The following is a 22,044-nucleotide window of genomic DNA, read 5'->3' on the forward strand; positions in this document are numbered from 1 at the left end:
ACACCTACCTTGAAGGTATTGAAAGAAGCTAAAGAGGCTAATTACAAATGTTTGAGTTATAGGCAGTGTTAGTCTGGCTCAGGGGTCTTCAAACTCGGCCCTTTTATGACTCATGGACTTCAACTCCCAGAATTCCTCTAGCTGACCCATTCTAGAGTGTAGCTACAGATAGTCCTCAACTTGTAAACATTTGTTTAGCAGCTGTTCAAAGTTTCAATGGCACTGGGGAAAAAATGACTCATGGCTGTTTTTCACACTTACAACACATCCCTGGGGTCACATGATCAAAATTCAGAAGCTTGGCAACTGGCATGTATTTATGACAGTTGCAGCGTCCCGGGGTCATGTGATCCCTTTTTGCAACTTACTGACAAGCAAATTCAATGGGGAAGCCAGATTCAACTTAACAACTATGTTCACAGCAGCAGCACTTCACTTAACAATTGTGGCAAGCAAGGTTGTAAAATTCACTTAACAACTGCCTTGCTTAGCAACGGAGATTTTGCGGTCAATAGTGGTCATAAATCAAGGACTACCTGCGTGCTGACAGTATTATGCAAGTGGGACCATTGCTGGAACAAGGAAATGTGACGTGATATTTTGCTTAAACCATGGCCAAGTTTGGGCAAAGGTCCAGAGGTAAAAAGTTTTATCATTAGCAGGTTACAGAAACCACCCAGAGCTCGAGAGCTTATCAAGTGAACTTTCCCTTACTTATTATGGGATGTGAGTCATGCATGTTTTCAATAAACCAGGAACAAGCGATGAAATATCCGGAAATTCTTTATATGTGATTTTATGGTATAAAAAAAATTTGTTGAATGTCAGCAATCATGCTTCATTTGGACTTGGGTCCCAAGCATCCATTTTACCTCTGCGCAGAAATAAAACACTAAACCCCACTTTTCTCTCTCGGCGTGATTATTGACTCAAATTGTACCGGATAAAACAAACGCAGTATTGGACTGGGCTAATAAATAAACTGAATTTATTTATTAGTGTTTATCATCTTCTTCTTCTTGTGCCATATCTGTTATCAGACGTTGGCGATCATGTTGGCGATCCTGTTGTTATCAGCAGCCGCACGAAAAAGTGCTGCTGAGTTTTGTCCAAACCAGTCCCTTAGATTTTGAAGCCACAATGTTCTTCTTCTGCCTGGACCTCGTTTGCCTTCAATCTTTCCCTGGAGGATTAAATGGAGTATGCCATATTTTTCTGGGTGTCGCATCACATGTCCGAAATATTCTAATTTTCATTTTTTAATTGTTTTGATGATTTCCCTTAGCTTTCCCAGGCGGCTTATCACCTCCTCATTTCTGATCTTGTCAACCCAGCTTATACGTAACAGCCGCCTGTAAATCCACATTTCAAATGCTTCTAGTCTCTTCAGGTGGCCTTCTGTCAGAGACCAACTCTCTACTCCATAGAGCAGGATAGGAAAAATATAGATATACTCAATTTGCATTACTCTCTTTTAGCTCCACACATCTGAAGATGCAATGTGATGCCAGAGTACCAGAAATAAAGCATTAAACCCCAGTTTTCTCTTTCAGCATGATGATTGGCTTAATTGGGCGTGATAAAATGAACACAATGTTGGATTCGGCTGAAACAAACAAACTGAAGTTATCCCAACGGTGCTTTTTTCACGAGGCAACTGGACTCAAACGCTTGGTGCAACATAGGAGAATAACTTCAGATTAGGCGAGACCTGGCTCAAAAACAGTAACTGTGAGAGGGACCTTGGAGTCCTAGTGGACGATCACTTGACTATGAGCCAGCAGTGTGCAGCAGCAGCCAAAAAAAGCTAATATAATCCTGGATTGTATAAAGAGAGGCATAGAATCAAGATCACACAAAGTATTAGTACCGCTTTATAAAACCCTAGTGAGACCACACCTGGAATACTGCAACCAGTTTTGGTCACCATACTACAAAAAAGATGTGGAGACCTTGGAAAAAGTTCAAAGAAGAGCAACTAAAATGATCAAAGGCCTGGAGACTAAAACATATGAAGAATGCCTGCAGGATTTGGGTTTGGCTAGTCCAGTGATGGCAAACCTTTTAGAGACCGAGTGCCCAAAAACTGCCCCACCCCTGCTCCGCCTTCCCCGCTCCGCCCCGCCCCGCCCCCCCATTCCATCCCTGCCCCGCCCACCTGCAAGGCCACCTACCGCCTCCATGGCCCTCCTCAGCAGATCGCCCAGGCAGCCCTGCAGCACCATGGCGGCCACGTCCTCTGCCCACACCCCACAGCATGATTTGCACGTGACGGGGCATGAGGGTGGAGTCTTGTCCCTGCTGCCTGGCTGCCATGTCCTTGGCTGCGCTGCTCTGCGCGGGCCATGCCCAGGGGCGACTCTCCTCTGGGGGGGGGCTGCTGGTGAGGAGGGGGCACGAGGGGAGGCAGGAATGGGGCGACCGCGCGCGTGCCAACAGAGAGGGCTCCGAGTGCCGCCTCTGGCACGTGTGCCATAGGTTCGCCACCACTGGGCCAGTCTAAAGAAAATAAGAAATAGGGGTTACATAATAGCAGTATTCCAGTATTTGAGGGGCTGCCACAAGGCAGAGGGGGCCAGGTTGTTCATCAAAGCAACAGAGGACAGGACAAGAAACAGTGGTTGGAAACTGACCAAAAAGAGAAGCAATCTGGAATTAAGGAGAAACTTCCTGACGGTGAGGACAATCAACCAGTGGAACAGCTGTCTTCAGAAATTCTGGGCGCTCCATCATTGGAGGTTTTTAAGAAGAGACTGGACAGCCACCTGTCTGATAGAATAGATTATCCTGCTTGAGCAGAGGGCTAGACTAGACCAGGGCTTTTCAACCAGTGGTATGGGTACCACCTGTGGTACATTGGCACCTGGTAGGTGGTACGCGACCATCCTAGAAAAGTGGTAGCGGGGGAGGGGAATGAGCTGAACTGGTGGCAACACCACACAAGCCTGAGTGAGAGACAGCTGGAGCTGCAGGGCTGTCAGGGCTCAGCGGAAGCGCCAGGATCAGTGCCAGCCTCCATCTGAGCCCAGAAGCGCCGATCAGCTGGAATGTTGCAGCATCTCCAGGGTCTTGTGATTTACATTCAGTTGCTTGGCAACTGATTCATATTTATGATGGTCACAGTGTCCCAGGGTCATGTGAAGCGACCAAAACCTGCTGCAATCACCCAGCAGACGGGGGGGAATAAAAACCAAACACTCCCACCCCACCCCCCTGCCAATCCTCAACAGAAATGCTCACAACAATGAAAACCTCGGACAGGAGGAAGAGCGCCGCCGGGCCGGCAGACAGGTGTCTTGCTCGGCTGTGGCTTGGGGGGCACTTTTTTCAGTGCTATTGTAACTTCGAACAGTCACTAAGCGAACTGTTGTAAGTCGAGGACTACCTGTACTTTATCATTTTTTTCCTTTTGGAGGGGGTCAACAGGTTTTTGACATCTTGCTAGGCGACTGGTGCTACTCGGATACTGCCATATCCTAAAAGTGGTACAATGGGTGAAAAGGTTGAAAAGCCCTGGACTAGACCACCTCCAAGGTCCCTTTCAGCTCTATTTTTAATTCTATTCTATTTCTATTATTTCTATTTCTATTTCTATTATTTCTATTTCTATTTCTATTATTTCTATTATTTCTATTATTTCTATTTCGATTTCTATTATTTCTATTTCTATTTCTATTATTTCTATTTCTATTTCTATTATTTCTATTTCTATTTCTATTTCTATTCTAGCTTCTCGCATGAGAAGCGAAACGTCTGCAAAAAAAAAACCCCAAGAAAGTCCAGTTGCTTCGTGGAAAAAAAGCACCTTTGGGACAACCGTGACCTGGATGACTTGAGAAGCTCCATAAACCGAATTGATTTGTAGACGGACCCAATTTGCATTAAGCTCTGTTATAGCTCCACGCCTCTGAAGACGCAGTGCGATGCCAAGCAGGCTACCAGCGTTAATTACACTCTCACTGCCTCTTCTCAGTCCCTGAAGAATTCACGCGTTGCCCAAACTGCACGTCTGAATCCTCAAACCCTCCCAGACCGTCCTCCGGAAATCTCCAGAGGTCTCTGCAGCAAGAGACCAAGCCCGGAACGGGAAGCAAGAGGCCAAAAAAATAAAAACCGAAAGTAACGTTGATCGAGCCCTCCCACTTTGCCAGCCTTTTTCCGCGCCTTCCTTGTTCTTTTTCTTCCCGAGTTCCCGCCTTTTCGGGGAAGAGGCGCGATGGCCGGGAGCGTCCGCAGCTGCCTGGCAAAAGCCCTGGAGAACTTGGAAGACTACCAGCTCCGAAACTTCAGGTTGAACCTCAACGAGTACCAGGTCAAGCCGGGCTTCAGCAACATCCCCCGGGGGCCGCTGCAGAAGGCGGACGCGCTCAAGCTCAGCGACTTGCTGGTCAGTTACTACTGCGAGGACTACGCCGTGGAGGTGGCGGCCGCGGTGCTGTCGGACAGCGACTGCAAGCCTCAAGCCGAGAAGCTTCTCAGGGACACCGGGAGAGGTAACGCAGGGGATGGGCGCGGAAGGAAAACCGGATCGGGGTTGACCCGGGCTTTTCTCTAACCTAGCAAGCCCCAGATGGGTTGGGCCGTAGTTCCCAGCCCCGTAGCTCCTTGGGGGAGTTGAGTGCAGCCGGAGAACCGTATAGTTGCGGGGGAGGTTGAGCTATGGGCGGGGGGGGGGGAAAGGTTTCAGTTTCCACAGAGAAATTCTTTGCTAGGATTTTGCTTTCTCTTTCCAAACGTTGGTTATGAAATAGGTCCACCACCACCCCGCCTTTCTCATATTTTATATATAAAATATATTTTATCATTTCCGTGGAAACCAAACCCAGTTTTACACATGTTTGCTTACCAGTTATTCAGTGCATGCTACCCAGCAAGCGCAATTATATATATATGTATGTATGTATGTATATACATTTTTAGTGTGTGTGTATGTATGTATGTATATATATATATACATATACATATACATATATATATATATATATATATATATATATATATATATATATATATATATATATATATATATGCATGCATGCATGCATGCATGCATACATACATACATACATACATACATACATACATACATACATATATATATACACACTAAAAATCCGACTCTTGGGTATAGTCATAATAAAAAACCAATAAAACCGAGCACCAAGAGGAATATAACAAAATATATATTGGCTTCTATATATTGGCTTTTATATTGGCTATATAAAGGCTTCTTCCAGACTGCTGTTTTAAGGCCCTGATGATGTCAGAGGATTCTGACGAAAGCTTGGCCCATTAAAATTTTAAATTTTGTTATATTCCTCTTGGTGCTCGGTTTTATTGGTTTTTTATTATATATATTCCAACGAAAGCTTGGTGTGTATTTGTGTTATTAAACTTGTTTAGTTTATTATACTCCTGGTGCTCACAGTTTATTGATTTGAAGATATATATATATATATCTCCTTTCTGATATACTTCCATTGTTTAGATTTTATGACTGTGCCGGTATTTTATATGTGTATGTATGTGTGTACCTGTACAGCCATAAAATCCAAGCAATGAAAGCATTGCTAACATTTTATATTTTTTATAAAAGATATGAGACATTAAAACACCATATATAATAAGTATAATGCAATAAAGTATAACCCGGTAACAGAAAATAAAAGCAGCACTAAAAAGTTAGAAAGATCAGGGCATCCACTAACTTGTTACTGTATTAGGAGGCCTGGAAGAAAAATGTCTTTCTCCGATACTGTAAAGGCGATAAAGACCGCTTTGGGTGTTCTTTGGCAGGGTGGGGTGCCCAGAGGGTTGAAAAGTGCTAATTAGGCCTGCAATATTTTGATATGATCAAACTATTGTATTTGGTTAGGACAGAAGTAAGAGCAGAAATGAAGATGGATTTTCTTTAGATACAGCAATCTCAAGCCACGAAGGGTTTTATACTTTGTGTCTGAAAACAAACGAACGAAGAGGGAATGATGATGAACTGATGTGATGCACTCATTTCATCCAAATCTAGTCTCTGTTTCTGTTGCAGAAATGGTGTTAACTGAAGTTACAAGTCACCTTCAGGGACAGAACCAAGCATAAATGATCAGGACATGATTTATCATAGCAAGTTTATTCTTATCCAGGTAGGGCTGTAGCTGGTTGTCTCCATGCACCATGCAGACACCCTAATCAGGTTGCCCTGAACAGAGCTGGCCAACAGTCAGAGGACACAATAAGAGCAGAGAAATGAAGCATATTTTGCTGCTCTTATCACCACAATAATAAAGACTCTTGTCTGTTTCTGGTCAGTTTCACTCCTTGTTTTCCTCCAGCAGCATTCTAAGCATCATCTTCTGGAGGTCCTCCAAAAACCAGAGAGTACAGCATAGTCTTCACATAAAGAGAATCTTCCTAAATGCAATCCAGTCTAACGCTGCCAGCACAGCTTCATATCTAGGTGGAGAATAAGAACTCAATCAAAATGTGTACCAGAGCCTCAGGTATAATCCCAAACTGAAACCCAATAGGGTCCATCAAGCTGATTATGCTGTATAGATCCAGCTTCCTTGGGAAGTTCACTTGCTACCATTTTTCCAGCTTCTCGAGCTGATCTATGCACACGCGGTTTCTCAGAGAATATCAGACAAATGTTTTGTGCGTTGTCCATTTATTGCTGGTTTTGCACAGTAACCTTTTTTTTCCCCCTTCCAGATGCCTGCAATTCTGCTCAGGAACCTGTGCCCCAGCTCAGCACCCACTCAAGACGAGCTGGTGAGTCCCTTAACTTCCCCATCAGTAGACAGGAATCAGCCTGCGCGACTGTTTGCTTAGTACAAATTTAAGCGAATTTCAGTTTCACAACAATATCTGATTTCTCTCTAAAACTCGAAGGAGTAGTAGGGAGACTATATTAAAACCTTGGTAAAGGCAACATATTTGCATATATATAAAACATGCAAAGAAAGATGGGCACCCTTTTTCTCTTCAGGAGCCAGTTTTGGGAAGTCCCTTTTTCTCTTCAGGAGCCAGTTTTGGGAAGTCCGTCTCTTCCCGTTGTTGAATTAAAAGCCTGATGTGAAAGGTGCTGATTGTGTTGGTCGTATTATTTTATAAAGCCTCATTTCACCTGTTAGCCTTCACTTTGTACCTTGGATTTATTTTTCCAAAGTTGTTTGTATAGAACGATACAAGCTTGACAACACTGAGTCTAGTACAAGCAAGATATTTGTTGTTCCCCAAAGTAGTATTCATAGGACCCCACAATTAAATAAAAAATTGTTTTTGTTTGAAAAATTAAACGGTTGTAACCTTGTCATTTATACGAGCCTTTGAATAATCTCCTCTGGAGACCGAGAAGACAGTTGGCTCCTAATGTAGCACGCGTTCATTGTTTAACAAATATTCTCCTGATTGTCAAGCTGTGCCTTGAATTGTGAAAATATTTTTTTTTAACAGAGGTTCAGGCCCCAGGAATGCATTTTATTGAACGCCATTGGGACGCCCTGATTCAGAGAACAACCACAGTGGAAGAAATTCTGGACCAGCTGTACGGAGTCCTCCTGACTAATGAGCAATATCAAGGAATCATGATAAAGGGAACAGACCAGGCTAAAATGAGGGAGCTCTTCAGTCTGATGCCTGGCTGGGATCGCCATGGCAAGGATTTGCTCTATGAGGTTCTGAAGAACAAAAGAAAGTATCTCATTGAAGACCTTGAAAGGCAGTGAGGCAGAAGTGAGACATACCCAGTTACGCACGTCCTAGGAATCCCACAGAGGTATATATATATGCAGGTCTTGGCGTATTCGGGTCTTTTCCCGTGTAAGATTGAGAGTATCTTGGTGACATTTCGACGAGGTCCCACTCGTCATCTTCAGGCTGGGGTCTTCGGCTTCATACTTGTGCGAGCAAAGTGTGATCGGAGCTGCCGTCTCTCTATAAATATTGGTGGGGGGGTGTGGAGTGTTGGCTGTAGGTGGGTTGGTTGGCTGTGTTGGAGTCATTGTTTGCGGATTGTTCAGCTGTTTCGTAACATCCTGAGTAGTTGAAGTGCTGGCTGTGTGCCCATTAGTCTTTTGTGTTATAACAACCTGGGTAATGGGTTGTGTGATTACATCCTGAGATCTAGTGTAGATCTCACTAATGGGCACACAGCCAGCACCTCAACTACTCAGGATGTTATGAAACAGCTGAACAATCCGCAAACAATGACTCTAACACAGCCAACCAACCCACCTACAGCAACTAAGCCAGCACTCCACACACACACACCAATATTTATAGAGAGACGGCAGCTCCGATCACACTTTGCTCGCACAAGCACGAAGACGAAGACCCCAACCTGAAGATGATGAGTGGGACCTCATCGAAACGTCGCCAAGATACTCTCAATCTTACACGGGAAAACTGAGGCCAAGATTTATGTTGCTAAGTGAGAAATTTGTTTTTGCCCCATTTTATGGCTTTTCTTGCCACATTTCTTAACTGAATTACTGCGCTTGTTAAGTTAGTATCACGGTTGTTAAGTGAATTTGGCTTCCCCATTAACTTTGGGTTGCAAAACGGGATCACATGACCACAGGACCCTGCGACTGTCATGCATCCGGATGTAAATCACACGACTATAGGGATGCTGCAGTGGTCATAAGTGTGAAAAAATGGTCATGTCACTTTTTCCAGTTTCATTGTAACTTTGAACGGTCACTAAACCAACTTTTGTAAGTTGAGGACTTACCTGGAGTATCTTTGAACCCAGAAGCTGTATTTACAGCTGACCTGGTTATTGAATTGTTCTGTTTTCTTGAGTTGACATAGTACGGGTAGTCCTCAACTTACAACCACAACTGAGCCCAAAATTTCTGTTGCTAAGCAAGGCAGTTGTTAAGCGATTTTTGCCCCATTTTGTGACCTTTTTGCCAGAGTTAAGTGAATCACTGCAGTTATTTAATTGAGATTTCCACATTTCTTTCTGGGGAGCCTTTCCACTATGTAATAACAGAGTTTGAAGGGACCTTGGAGGTCTTCTAGTCCAACCCCCTGCTCAAGCATATACCATTCCAGAGAAATGGCTGTCTAACTCTTTTTTAAAAATCTCCAGTGATGGAGCACCCACAACTTCTGAAGGCAAGCCGTTCCACTGGTTAATTGTTCTCACTGTTAGGAAATTTCTTAGTTCTAGGTTGCTTCTCTTCTTGATTAGTTTCCATCCGTTGTTTCTTGTCTTGCCTCCTGGTGATTTGGAAAATAACTTGACCCCCCTCTTCACATTCACTTTCCTCTTGCCTGCACGTAATTTTCGATTGCATTCCAAATCAAACTGCTCTTTATCCAAAGAAATTTAAGCACTTATGCAACAATAACAAGTGTTGCCTAGATGTTATGGACTGTAATCCCCCACACACACCTGGGCCCACCAAGCCACCTGTCTCTTCCTTCAAATGATTGGTTCTAGCCTCCACCGCGAGACCAGAGATAGGGAAGTGGTAGAACAGTTGTGTCTCAATCTCGGAAACTTGTGTGGACTTCAACTCCTAGAGTTCCCCACCCATTAGGCAGATGAAGTCCACGCCTCATTGCTGAGGTTGAGAAACACTGCTATAGAGAGCAAACAAGATGATTTTGATAGAGATATGCAGAAGCCATTGCCTACCCCTGGCCTAGTCAAAAGTGGCTGAAGTGTTATGAAGTCCAGAACATCCAGATAACATTCAGAAATATCTCGGAGAGACGCCTTCTTAATACACTGAACTCTAAGGAGGAGGTGTCTATGGAGATCCTTACGGTCACAGTTGTCCCAAAGGTGCTATTTCCCAAAAAAAGCAACTGGCCTTTGTTTGTTTTTTTTCTTGGAAAACGTGTCACTTCTCATTCAAGACACGTGAACTGAAGAAGCTTCTTGGATGAAAAGCAAAACGTTTTCAAAGGAAACAAAAAATAAGAAAGGCCAGTTGCCTTTTGGAAAAAGCATCTTTGGATCTAAGAAGGAGGAGGTACAGTTTAGCCTAATCAGACTTGCAAGATTTTTATTATTATAGTCAACCTCAAAATAATTTTAGCCTTCCTGTGGAGTTGATTTCTTGCTACGGTCTACCTAGCAGGGCTGACAAAAACTCATGAAATAGCTAGATTCCAAACATTCCTTTTACTGAACTGGCAGTCCCCAAAGGTAGCCTTTTATTTTTTTTATTTAGAAAATTTATATAGCAATAGCACTCAGCCTTATCCCATATATTTCTTCACAAAGCTTTACATATACCTGCCTACTTGCTCACAGTGACTCTAGGTGGCTTACACACAATAGAAATAGTGGTCCATGTTATTCCTGATATGGTATGAGTATCATATGTAACTATGATTTATGATCTATGACCTATCACTTTTTTTGTCTGATTGAGAACTTATGCACCAGAGACAAATTCCTTGTGTGTCCAATCACACTTGGCCAATAAAGAATTCTATTCTATTCCATTCCAATCTAATCTAATCTAATCTAATCTGTGTTCTGTTCTGTTCTATTCCTATTTCTATTCTATTCTATGCTAATCTAATCTAATCTCTATTCTGTTCTATTCCTATTCCTTTCTATTCTATTCCTATTCCTATTCTATTCTATTCTATTCTATTCCATCTCTATTCTATTCTATTCCATCTTTATTCTATTCTATTCTTTATAAAATGTCTAGTATTTTTAAAATCAAGATAGTCCCAGTGCAATTCTAACAGAGGGGGAAAGAAGAATGGACAGAAAAAGGGGAACAAGCAAACTGAAATACCAATTCCTAAAGATACTAGTTCTTATATGTCAGGAGGGATGGGGGGAAAAAAACCCAGCTTGTCTCAAATAGCCAACCTAGAGGAAAGCATAACCAAATGGCTGTGAGCCTCAATGGAGTAGCAGATGGACTTTCTTTGATCCTGATCTCTCTCTGAACATTCCCATTGTTGCCTTTTATCAGACAATCTTGTCAAAAATCCCAATTCACGCATAATTGTATCATGACAAAATAAAGCATCTTCTAATCACATGCTGCTTTGTTATTTCAAAAAACAATGAGATTAAAACAGGGTTGCAAGCAAAGGAACTTGTATGCATTGTGGAATGTTTCAGTTAATATATGTTGTGTTTTGATTTACAGTTTTGTAATACACGCACAGATAAACAATGGGATGGAGTAAGTTGGCATATAATCAAAATGTTACTATAGCCAAAGGCCAGCAAGACAAAGAGATAATTAACTGATATGGGAGACAATCTTCAAGATGCCTCTGTCATCTGCTGCATTCTTGAGGCTAGATAACAAGATTTAGTGACCTGATAAATCTCAAAAAGGTTTTTTTTAGTAGGAAAATTACATAATAATCATCTGCCTGCTCTGGCATTATTTACAAAACAAGGAGAGATTAATATTTAGCACTACTGTAAAAATGTTATGTATATACACAGATATATAAGTGAAAGTTGTAGCAAGATGAGCAATACAAGACAAAAAAAAGGTCTAAGCAAAGTACAATGCCAATATTTAAAGCAATCAGTTACAGAAGGGGTTGTGTTTTCACAGAAGCGGCAACAAATGAAAAATTAACCTCATCTGAAATTTATTGTGTAAATGTTTATTTAGATAGAACAAACTTATGATGGTAATACAGGTAGCCCTTGATTTATGACCAGTCTCTTAGGAATTGTTTGAAGTTACAACGGAACCCTCAAAAGCTAGTCATGACCCAGTTTCAAGTTCTGACATCAACCCACCCACCCCTTGTGGTCATGTGACTGTTTTGGTCACTTGGCACCCGGCCTGCATTTACTGCAACGTATGATGGTTTTGCATAAACCTGAAAAAGAGCCAGGTTATATTTAATACATTCACCAAAGAAAGAAAGAAAAATGGTATCTGGAGAAGAACTAGATGTAGTAGTTGTTGTTGTTGTTAATTGCAAAGTCATGTCCGACCCATCGCGACCCCATGGACAACGTTCCTCCAGGCCTTCCTGTCCTCTACCATCTTCTGGAGTCCATTTAAGCTCACGCCTACTGCTTCAGTGACTCCATCCAGCCACCTCATTCTCTGTCGTCCCCTTCTTCTGTTGCCCTCAATCTTTCCCAGCATTAGGCCCTTCTCCAGTGAGTCCTTCCTTCTCATTAGGTGGCCAAAGGACTTGAGTTTCAACTTCAGGATCTGGCCTTCTAAAGAGCAGTCAGGGGTTGATCTCCTCTAGGACTGACCGGTTTGATCGCCTTGCAGTCCAAGGGACTCGCAGGAGTTTTCTCCAGCACCATAGTTCAAAGGCCTCAATTCTTTGGTGCTCAGTCTTTCTTATGGTCCAACTTTCACATCCATACATTGCAACTGGGAAAACCATGGCCTTGACTATACGCACTTTTGTTGGCAGGGTGATGTCTCTGCTTTTTAGTATGCTGTCTAGATTTGCCATAGCTTTCCTCAATAGACCACTACATATACCTTGGCCAATGGATCTCAACGGAAGGTGATACAATAAAGCAGGGGTGTCAAACTGTCAGCCCGCAGGCCGGATGCGTCATGCCGAAACTGCGCCCACTCCATTGCCGGCAATGGGGAAAAAGTTGTGATATGTTGCGACACGTCACGTGAGGTAAGTTTGACACCCCTGCAATAAAGGAAACTGAACGGCAAATTGGCAGGCACTCGGCAAGCTAAACATAATTTTCAAGAACACCCTCTCCCCTGTGCTTGAAAAGTTTTCGATCAGTGTGTGCCACCTGCTCTAACATGCCGGTGAAACATGGACACTAACCACACAATCGATAACAAAAGCTACGAGTGGCACAAAAAACCCATGGAACGATACACACTCAGCATTACAAGACAAGATAGAAAAACCTGCACATGGATTAGGGAACAAAAGTACACGGTATCATCAAAGGAGTAAAAGAATTGCAATGGAAATGGGCTGGTCCCATAGCAAGAAGAACTTATGGCAGTCACAGAATGGATCCCACTCGATAAAAAGCATCCACAAAAGAGACCTAAAACCAGATGGATCAATGAGATCAGCAAGTATTGCGGGCCCAATTAGCAAAAGAAAGCTTAGGACCGTATTAGTTGGAAACATGCGGAAGAGGCCTTCATCCCACAGTGGATAGACAAAGACTGGAATAATGATGAGGATGGTGGGGGTGGGGGTGGTGATGGAGGTTTGTAGGAAACGTATTTACTTTGGGTTTCCAGCAAAAACCGGCCCATAGCAAACAATGGGCTCACTTAATGACCACCATTTTAAAAAGTCATAAAATTGGGTCTGGTCATGTGGTGACCTACTTTACTACCATCGTGACTCTCTGCCTTAATTGCCAGGCTCAATGACGGTCTTAATTCGAGGACTACCTGTAAACAGTTTTGTTGCAGTCTTAACTTCCTATTAGTTTTAAACTCCAGTTCCACTTAGGAGGCAAATACTAAAAGATTGAATAAGAGGATCCTTTTACCTACTTGGTTACATGGAAATGACAGCTGGACATGCCAGGAGAAATGAAAAAAGTTAAATTCAGCAAGAATAGAAAGCCAAAGACGTGTGTATTAAACAAGTGATCGAGAATTAGTGAACGCTGAATGAATATGGTGTGGATATAGAAGTCCGTGACCAGTATGAAAGTTGTCTCTTCAGGTGGTTTGGTTATACAGAGAGATTGAATCACAAAACAAATATGTAAAGGAAGAATAAATGGATAGAACAGCTAAACTGAACTGTTGAGATCCTCAAAAAGAAAGAGATGAAAAAGTTAGAGAACAAAAGGCAGAATATGAAGAAACCAACGGAGATGGTGGAAATAAGTTTGCAAGAATAAAAAGGGAAAGATATCATGAATAGTGTTGGTGTAAACCTATTTACACCAGCTGAAGTACAGGCAGTCCTCATCTTACACCCTTTGTTCATCAACCATTCAAAGTTAAAAATGGACATACATCTGGTCCTTGAAGCTCTGGCCATCCCATCATACCTGTGGTCACATGATCCCAATCCAGATGTCTGGGTGCCCAGCTTGCAATTATGATGTCACAGCGAGTTACGATCCTGGGATCACCATTTGCGACCTTCCCTGCCAGCTTCCCACAAGCAAAGTCAACTGGGAAATCAGCAAGGAAAGTCACAAGTTTAAGTTGCTCCTCCCACTTTCTTTCCTATAGGCCAGGGGTAGGCAACCTTGGCTCTTTTATGACTCGTGGACTTCAACTCCCAGAATTCCTGAGCCAGCAATGCAAGTTGAAGTCCACGAGTCATAAAAGAGCCAAGGTTGCCTACCCCTGCTGTAGGCGTTTCCAAAGACTCCCACAGCCCTCTGGACCAGTGGTTCTCAACCTGTGGGTCGGGACCCCATTTGGGGTCGATCGACCATTTCATGGGGGTCACCAAGCAAGGCTGTCCGCCATTTTTTTTGTCCGCCATTTTTTTTGTCCGCCATTTTTTTCCCCTTTTCCAGCAGGTGCCTTACCTCCCTTGGGCTGGGCCAGCTGGTGGTCGGCCTGCTCCGTCTCTGCCGCTTGCCAGCTACGCCTCGGCCAGCGCAGGGGGCGGAACCACGCATGCGTGGCGCTCCTGGGCAGGGAAAGTCCTCGACTTACGACCGGTTGGGTAGTCCTTGACTTACGACCAGTTTAGTCTTCGACTTACGACCGGTTTAGTCCTCGACTTACGACTGGTTGGGGTCGCGGCATTAAAAAGGTTGAGAACCACTGCTCTGAACCAACATGCACTTCTGCTGACCCTCCTCTGACCCCCCACTAGCCCCTCTGACCTCTGCACAGCCTCCTCTAGCTCTCCCAAGGACTCTCCTGGCCCCCTTGACCCACACGTGGAACCCCTAACTTCTTGCCTGGGACCCCCACCATTTCCCACTTAATGACTTGCACGATCCTGGGGTCACGATGGCACCAAGGATTGCCCTCACTAAGTGATGCAATCGTGTGACATCAACCATTGTGATCACTCAATGACAGCCATCCTGTTCCCAGCTGCAGTCAAAATCCAAATTATGGTCTGTAGTAAAAGCAAGCTAGGGAAATCCTAACGTCTGACAATGTCAGCAACCAACAGGGCAGTGAAGCTGACCAAATCATGCATGTGGCAAAACTTTGGTAGGAGAAGATAACACAAGTTTAAAATTGGAGAAGCTAAAGGACAACTATAAGCTGCCTCAAGCCTCATCCCCAGATCTCTCCAGGCCTGGACCAACATCTTACTACAGGTAGTTCTTGACTTACAATCATTCATTTAGTGACTGCTCAAAGTTACAACGGCACTGAAAAAAGTGACTTGTGATCACTTTTCACAGTGATGTCCATTGCAGCATCCCCATGGTCACATGACCGAAATTCAGATGATTGGCAACTGGAACGTATTTATGGCGGTTGCCCAGGATCAGGCGATTGCCTTTTGCGACCTTCTGACAAGCAAAGTCAATGGGGAAGCCAGATTTACTTCAAGACTGTGTGACTAACTTCACAATGTAATGATCCGTTTAACAACTGTGGCAAGAAAAGTCGTAAATGGGGCAAAACTCGCTTAATGACTGTCTTGCTTAACCACAGAAATTTTGAGCTCAATTGTGGTCGTAAGTCGAGGACTACCTGTTAGTCTTTACATCAAGGTAGGTGTATTGTCTGACAGGAGGAACCACCTGTGAGCTTCCATTGCTGCATCTTGAAGGTCCCTTTTGAAGCAACCGTAGCCAAAGGACCGGCCTTGGAAAAGCGTGTTACATACCCCAACGTTGATACGCTTGCTTATTCGGTTCTGTACGGGTATTCCTCGACTTATGACCACAACAGAGCCCACAACATATTTCTGTTGCTAAGTGAAACATTTCTTAAGTGAACCTGACCCATTTTACGACCTTACATGACCGGGGTGGGTGGGTGGGGGGGGGGTGGGAGTGCTATCATGGTTGTAAGTGTGGAAAGTGGTCACAAGTCACTTTTTTCATTGCTGTTGTAACTTTGAATGGTCCCTAAGTGTTGTAAGTCGAGGACTACCTGGTATAAATAGGTGGGATACAAATGTCAACACAGGGACATTTTCTTAAATGTGGAGGGCTCCTTGGTGCTCTCTGAGCTTGGTTGTTTTCTTGCAGACGTTTCATTTACCCTAACTAGGTAACATCACCAGTGCTAGCTAGGGAAATGAAACGTCTGCAAGAAAACAAGCCAGCTCAGAGAGCACCAAGGGACTCCTCATTTCAACCCTGAGCTATAAACATTTTCCTTCATTGGTCCCATATCTGGCCGTCAAACGCTTCAGACGGCATGCAAATGGGGAAAAAATTGCCTGCAGGCACACTTCCACCAAAGAAGAATTTTTCTTCCTGCACAAATGCCTAAAAGACAGCACGCCCTACCTACTACCAGTGTCAGGTACAAACCTCCAATCAACTGCACAGCTGGATGGAAAATAGCCCAAGAAAGTGGGCAAAAAAACCAACAGGGCTCATGATTACAGACTAGCCCTGATGATGTTACCTGCCTCCAGAAGTGGTGAATGTTCCGACACTGGAAGTTTTTAAGAAGAGACTGGACAGCCATTTGTCTGAAATGGTGTAGGGTTCCTGCCTGGGCAGGGGGTTGGACTCGATGACCTCCAAGGTCCCTTCCAACTTTATTATTATTATTATTATTATTATTATTATTATTATTATTATTATTATTATTATTATTATTATTATTATTATTATTATTATTATTGAAGGGATTTTATTGTGCTTATGATTTTAGTATGTTTAAGTTTGACATTAGCATTTATTTTACATATAGTAACCCTTTTATATTGATACTTATAGTGTTATCATGTAATCATTGTTTTGTTATTTTGTAATCATTATTTTGTAGTTAATTGCTTGATCAGATGCTTTATATATATATATATATATATATGAAAAATAAGGGCTTCGTGCTTTAGGTATAGGTGATTGCTTATATGAAAAGAGCACAGTAAGTTACATTATTATATTATTATTATTATTATTATTATTATTATTATTATTATTAGTAGTAGTAGTAGTAGTAGTAGTAGTAGTAGTAGTAGTAATGAAACGTCTGCAAGCTCAGAGAGCACCAAGGACCCCACATGTCAACCCTGGGCTACAAATATTCTCCTTTATGAATAGATTTTTCTTAAGTTCTTTTGGGTGAAACGGGGCTCAGTTATGGCGGCACCTCCGGGTGTGGGCCTGAGGCTTAATTCTTTTCCTCAACAAAGGGGAGCAAAACGTTGGAAAGAGGCTGGTAAATCTGCATTTCCAGGGCAGCGATGGGTCCTCCCTTTTCCGGAGACCGGATCAGGAAAACCCGCTGAAAGGAGAGAAACCGAAACGATTTTTTTTTCCCTCCCATTTCTAATTTTCCTCCCTCCAAAACCGACTGGTGGTTTGGGGCTGATCCCGACGGGCGGGGCGCGAATATGCCCAAATCCATCCGGGAATGCCTGGAAGAGACGCTGGAGGATCTGACGGAGGGCGAGCTCCAAAAATTCAAAGCCAACCTGCACGAATTCCCGGTCAAACCGGGCTACGACAATATCCCCCGAGGACGGCTGCAGAAGGCGGACGCGTTGGATCTGAGCGACCTCTTACTCGGCTTTTACACCGAGGATTACGCCCCGGAGGTGGCAGCCGAGGTGCTGAGACGCTCCAACTGCAGACCGCAAGCCGAAAAACTCGTGGCTCTTTTTGGAATTGGTAAGGGGAGGGTGAGGAGGGTGGTAGCCAAATCCGGCTTCAGGAGATGAGGACCTCGGTATGTTAGACCCCAATTTATTACCGAGACAAGGGAGATCTTTTAAATTACAATTTATTTGAAACGTTTCAACTAAAAAGGATTCTCTGATTGATTGTTAGAGAGAGAGAGAACACAAAGGGGAGAAATCACACCGTCCCTTTTTATAGTTTGCATAATAAAAAAAGTACATTAAAAGGTTTTGATTGGGTAGGGAAAAGTCATCTGTCTAGTTGTATCATAAGAATGAAAACATCCAATAATAGGTGGGCAACTAAGATTGAAAAGAGCATTTTGCTCTGGATAACAGCAGAAGAAACATTTGCAAAGAATGGATATAGATAAGATCATTCTCAACATTTCCCACCATTGAGCTCAGTTCAGGTAGTCCTCGACTTACAATAGTTCATTTAGTGACCATTCAAAGTTATGACACTGAAAAGTGTGACTTAGTTTTTCACAGTTATGACCTTTGCAGCATCCCCCTGATCATGTGATCAAAATTCAGATGCGTGGCAACTGGTTCATACTTACGACCGTTGCTGTGTCCCAGGGTCACGTGATCCCCTTTTGCGACTTTCTAACAAGCAAAGTCAGTGGGGAAGCCAGATTCACTTAACAACCAGGTCGCTAACTTATCCACTGCAGTGATTCACTTAACTGCAGCAAGAAAGGTCGTAGAAAGGGACAAAACTCAATTAACAAATCTCACTTAACGACAGAAATTTGGGGCTCAGTTGTGGTCGTAAGTCGAGAATTACCTGTACTCACTTTTGTTCATGGAGGCTTGAGAACAGCTGAACATGAAACTGTTATCTACAAAGTACTGACTGGTGCCTTGCCACTCCTGGTTTCTAAAAAGGAGTTTTTTCTTCAAGGTTAAAGTTTATGGGAAATCATTTGCTATACATTTTGAAAAGGGCAGATTTAAAATACAAGAAAACCCATGTTAGTTGGCCAGTGTAACAGTACTACAAAAACCATATTGCGAGTATTACAAAGTCCATGTTGTGTGGGGGCAAATTTGGGGCCTGTCAAAGCCCCTCACTTGATCCAGATCAAGAAGGTGGGCATCTGTTCGGGTTGGTAGTAGAGAAATGATTTGCAGGATCTTATCATGTGGCCATGTTTGTTGCAAACTGAATCTCCAGATCTTCCAAAATCACCTTTTGAAATTTTTTCTGGCAAAGCTTATTCAAAAATGAAACAAGAAAACCTACTAATTTATCAGCCATACTTTTCCTTTGGTGCCTAAGTTAAAAAAAAATCCTGCTGTCTTCCTTCAATTTCTATAGGAAACGTTAAAATTATAGGTATTCAATAAATTGAATTGAAAAAAGAAACAGCAAGGTGTGCATCTTTTTCCTAAAATACCTTTAAAACCATCATGGCTTCCACTTGCATTTCTTAAAGTTTCATGACCCCCCTTTCTCATTCTCATATCTTTTATAATATTCTTCCTTGGATGTTTATGACCCTTGCTATCTTCTGCAGTTCTTACACAGTACAGACATTCGTCACTAACTTATTCAGTATTACTCAACCGTTCCCTAACATATTGAAAGACATTTTTTAAACTTCTTATAAAAGTCTCACCTTTTTACTTTCACTTGTTACTTAATTTCCTTTCCATTTATGAAGTATGGAACTTTATCTGGCTTTTTATTTTAATCTATTCTTCTGGAAAGCTTGCCGGGTAAAATTTGTGAACAAAATTGCCTTAGAAAGAGCTCCCAGAATTCTTGACAATGGCCACTCTGGCTGTGATATTTGGGGTTTTAAAACATTTTTTAAGCATTCTTTTCCTTTTCTGACAATTGTAGTGCAGTTCTGCTCTTTCTAACAATTGGACTGCAATAGAACCAAAATAAACAAGGGAACAATCTTTGAAAAATGCAGTCTTGAAAAACATATTGGAATGGCACCCACGTTAAGTCTTGTATAGTCTATGCACTACCTGAACAGAATAGTCCCTATGAAAAATTACATACATACTTTCTGTGCTTGCTATCACTCATTCATGATACAACAGAAATGTGAAATGTAATTTGATTTCCTAGAAACTTTAAGAAGTTTCATGTATGATTTTTAAAAATGAGAAGTTTCTCTCCCTTTCAACATAAGTTGGCCAAGGCAGGGCAATTCAGATGTGTCTCCACAGGAACGAAGTCAAACTCAAGCAGTTAGCCAACATAAACAAGGATGCTGTTTTTGCACACCCTGTTTCCCATCCCATTGAATTCTATCTACCACTTCCTCTAAAACACTTCCTTTGCTTGTTTTATGTTAGAATATTAGAATTCTACTATTTGGGAAGGACTGAAAATGCTGTTAGAAACCATTAACTTGCTCTTCCCGTTCCCAAGGCCGCGAGAAGTGTTTCTCATTCTGTGTAACACATTCCAGATGTGGGGAGTTCAACATCCCAAATGCCATAGCCCAGTGATGGCAAACCTTTTAGAGACCGAGTGCCCAAACTGCAACGCAAAACCCACTTATGCATCGTCGGGTGCTGGGTGGGTGTGGCCCATTGGCTGGGTGTGGCCCATTGGGTGGGCGTGGCTGTGGTAATGGCAGACTGGGTGGGACTAAAAAGTTCAATCAATTCCAACTTTGCAAAATCTTTTTTTTTCCCGCCAGAAGTTGAAATTGATTGATTGAACCTTTTTTTTTTTTGCACATGGCGGTGGAGGCCTAAAGCAAAAAGGTTTTATAAAACCCAGCTGAAGGCCTAGGACTAGGGCGACGGCGCGTGTGCCAATAGAGAGGGCTCTGAGTGCCGCCTCTGGCACCCGTGCCATAGGTTCGCCACCACTGCCATAGCCAGAGCGGCCATCGCCAAGAATTCTGGGAGTGGATAATCACTCCTCTAAAAGCTGCTTAGGATGGGAAACACCGGTTTTGAGGCAAAGGGAATGAGTTCGCAGCTCGTTTAAGACTATCCTGTGAGCATGTACAGAGTTCTTGTCTTCTTGTCGTTTCTTGACAGGGAATCAGCCGTTTAGTTCTTCTCACCAGCATTTCATCGACCGGTTCAGGGAGCAGCTGATTCAGCGAACTACCACAGTGGAACAAATGTTGGATAAATTGCATGGTTCCATCCTAAGCGAAGAACAATATCAAAGAATCTGCTCGCGGGAAACTAATCCGGCAAAAATGCGAGAGCTCTATAAGTTAGTTCCTGGCTGGAGCCGCCTGTGCAAAGATCAAATGTACAATGCACTGAAGGCCATAAATCCATTTCTCATCAAAGACCTAGAAGGGAGATGAAGCAACAAGGAAGATGGAAAATTAAACCATTTTCCCGGAAGCCTGGCATTCTGACGAATTGGCCATTAATGGACACCCAGACGCAAATAACATCTACATACAGTGCAAAAGAGATAATCAAAGAGCCCAAAAAAGGAACAAAAAGACCAAGACAGCTCCCTACCAGCAATCAACATCTAGATGAGCATAGATTAACATCAAGATTAACATTGGATTAACAATCAAGAAGTAAACAATATCCTAATCAAGGAACTGCCAAACAAGCTAACAGTAAACAGCCCAACCAAAAAACCTCCAAGACTCCCCCCCCCCCANACAAAAAAAAAAAAAAAGGAAAAAAGTGATAAAGTACAGGTAGTCCTCGACTTACAACAGTTCGCTTAGTGACTGTTCAAAGTTACAATGGCCCTGAAAAAAGTGCCCCCCAAGCCACAGCCGAGCAAGACGCCGGCCCACCCGGCGGCGCTCTTCCTCCAGTCCGAGATTTTCATTGTTGTGAGCATTTCTGTTGAGGATTGGCAGCGGGGGTGGGGTGGGGGGTGTTTGGTTTTTATTCCCCCCGTCTGCTGGGTGGTTGCAGCAGGTTTTGGTCACTTCACATGACCCTGGGACACTGTGACCGTCATAAATATGAATCAGTTGCCAGGCATCTGAATGTAAATCCCAAGACCCTGGAGATGCTGCAACATTCCAGCTGATCAGCTCTTCTTCTGGGCTCAGCGGAAGCGCCAGGATCAGTGCTGCTTTCCAGCTGATTGGTGCTTCTTCAGGGCTCAGCAGAAGCACCAGGATCAGCGCCGAGCTCCAACTGGACCCTGACGCTGATCTTGGCGCTTCCACTGAGCCCTGACAGTCCTGAAGAAGTGCCGATCAGCTGGAAAGCGGCACTGATCCTGGCGTTTCCGCTGAGCCCTGACAGCCCTGCAGCTCCAGCCATCTCTCGCTCAGGCTTGTGCGCTGCTGCCACCGGTTCAGCTCATTCCCCTCCCCCGCTACCACTTTTCTAGGATGGTCGCAAACCACCTGCCAGGTG

General features: G+C 43.2%; 2 protein-coding genes across 2 annotated transcripts; both read left to right on the forward strand.

The window, feature by feature from the left end:
* Window positions 1-4,216: 4,216 nt before the first annotated feature.
* On the forward strand, window positions 4,217-7,724 carry LOC107297452 (apoptosis-associated speck-like protein containing a CARD). Its single transcript, XM_015826819.2, has 3 exons — window positions 4,217-4,493; window positions 6,709-6,768; window positions 7,453-7,724. Exons 1-3 carry the CDS (start codon window positions 4,217-4,219, stop codon window positions 7,722-7,724), a joined length of 609 nt encoding a protein of 202 aa, XP_015682305.1.
* A 9,679-nt stretch (window positions 7,725-17,403) lies between these two features.
* On the forward strand, window positions 17,404-21,121 carry LOC107297605 (apoptosis-associated speck-like protein containing a CARD). The gene is made up of 2 exons (XM_015826970.1): window positions 17,404-17,704; window positions 20,731-21,121. Exons 1-2 carry the CDS (start codon window positions 17,428-17,430, stop codon window positions 21,009-21,011), a joined length of 558 nt encoding a protein of 185 aa, XP_015682456.1. The 5' UTR covers window positions 17,404-17,427; the 3' UTR covers window positions 21,012-21,121.
* The last annotated feature ends 923 nt before the right edge of the window (window positions 21,122-22,044 follow it).

The sequence above is a fragment of the Protobothrops mucrosquamatus genome, unplaced genomic scaffold (assembly GCF_001527695.2).
Source record: "Protobothrops mucrosquamatus isolate PMUCROS unplaced genomic scaffold, P.Mucros_1.0 scaffold_212, whole genome shotgun sequence".
NCBI lineage: Eukaryota > Metazoa > Chordata > Lepidosauria > Squamata > Viperidae > Protobothrops > Protobothrops mucrosquamatus.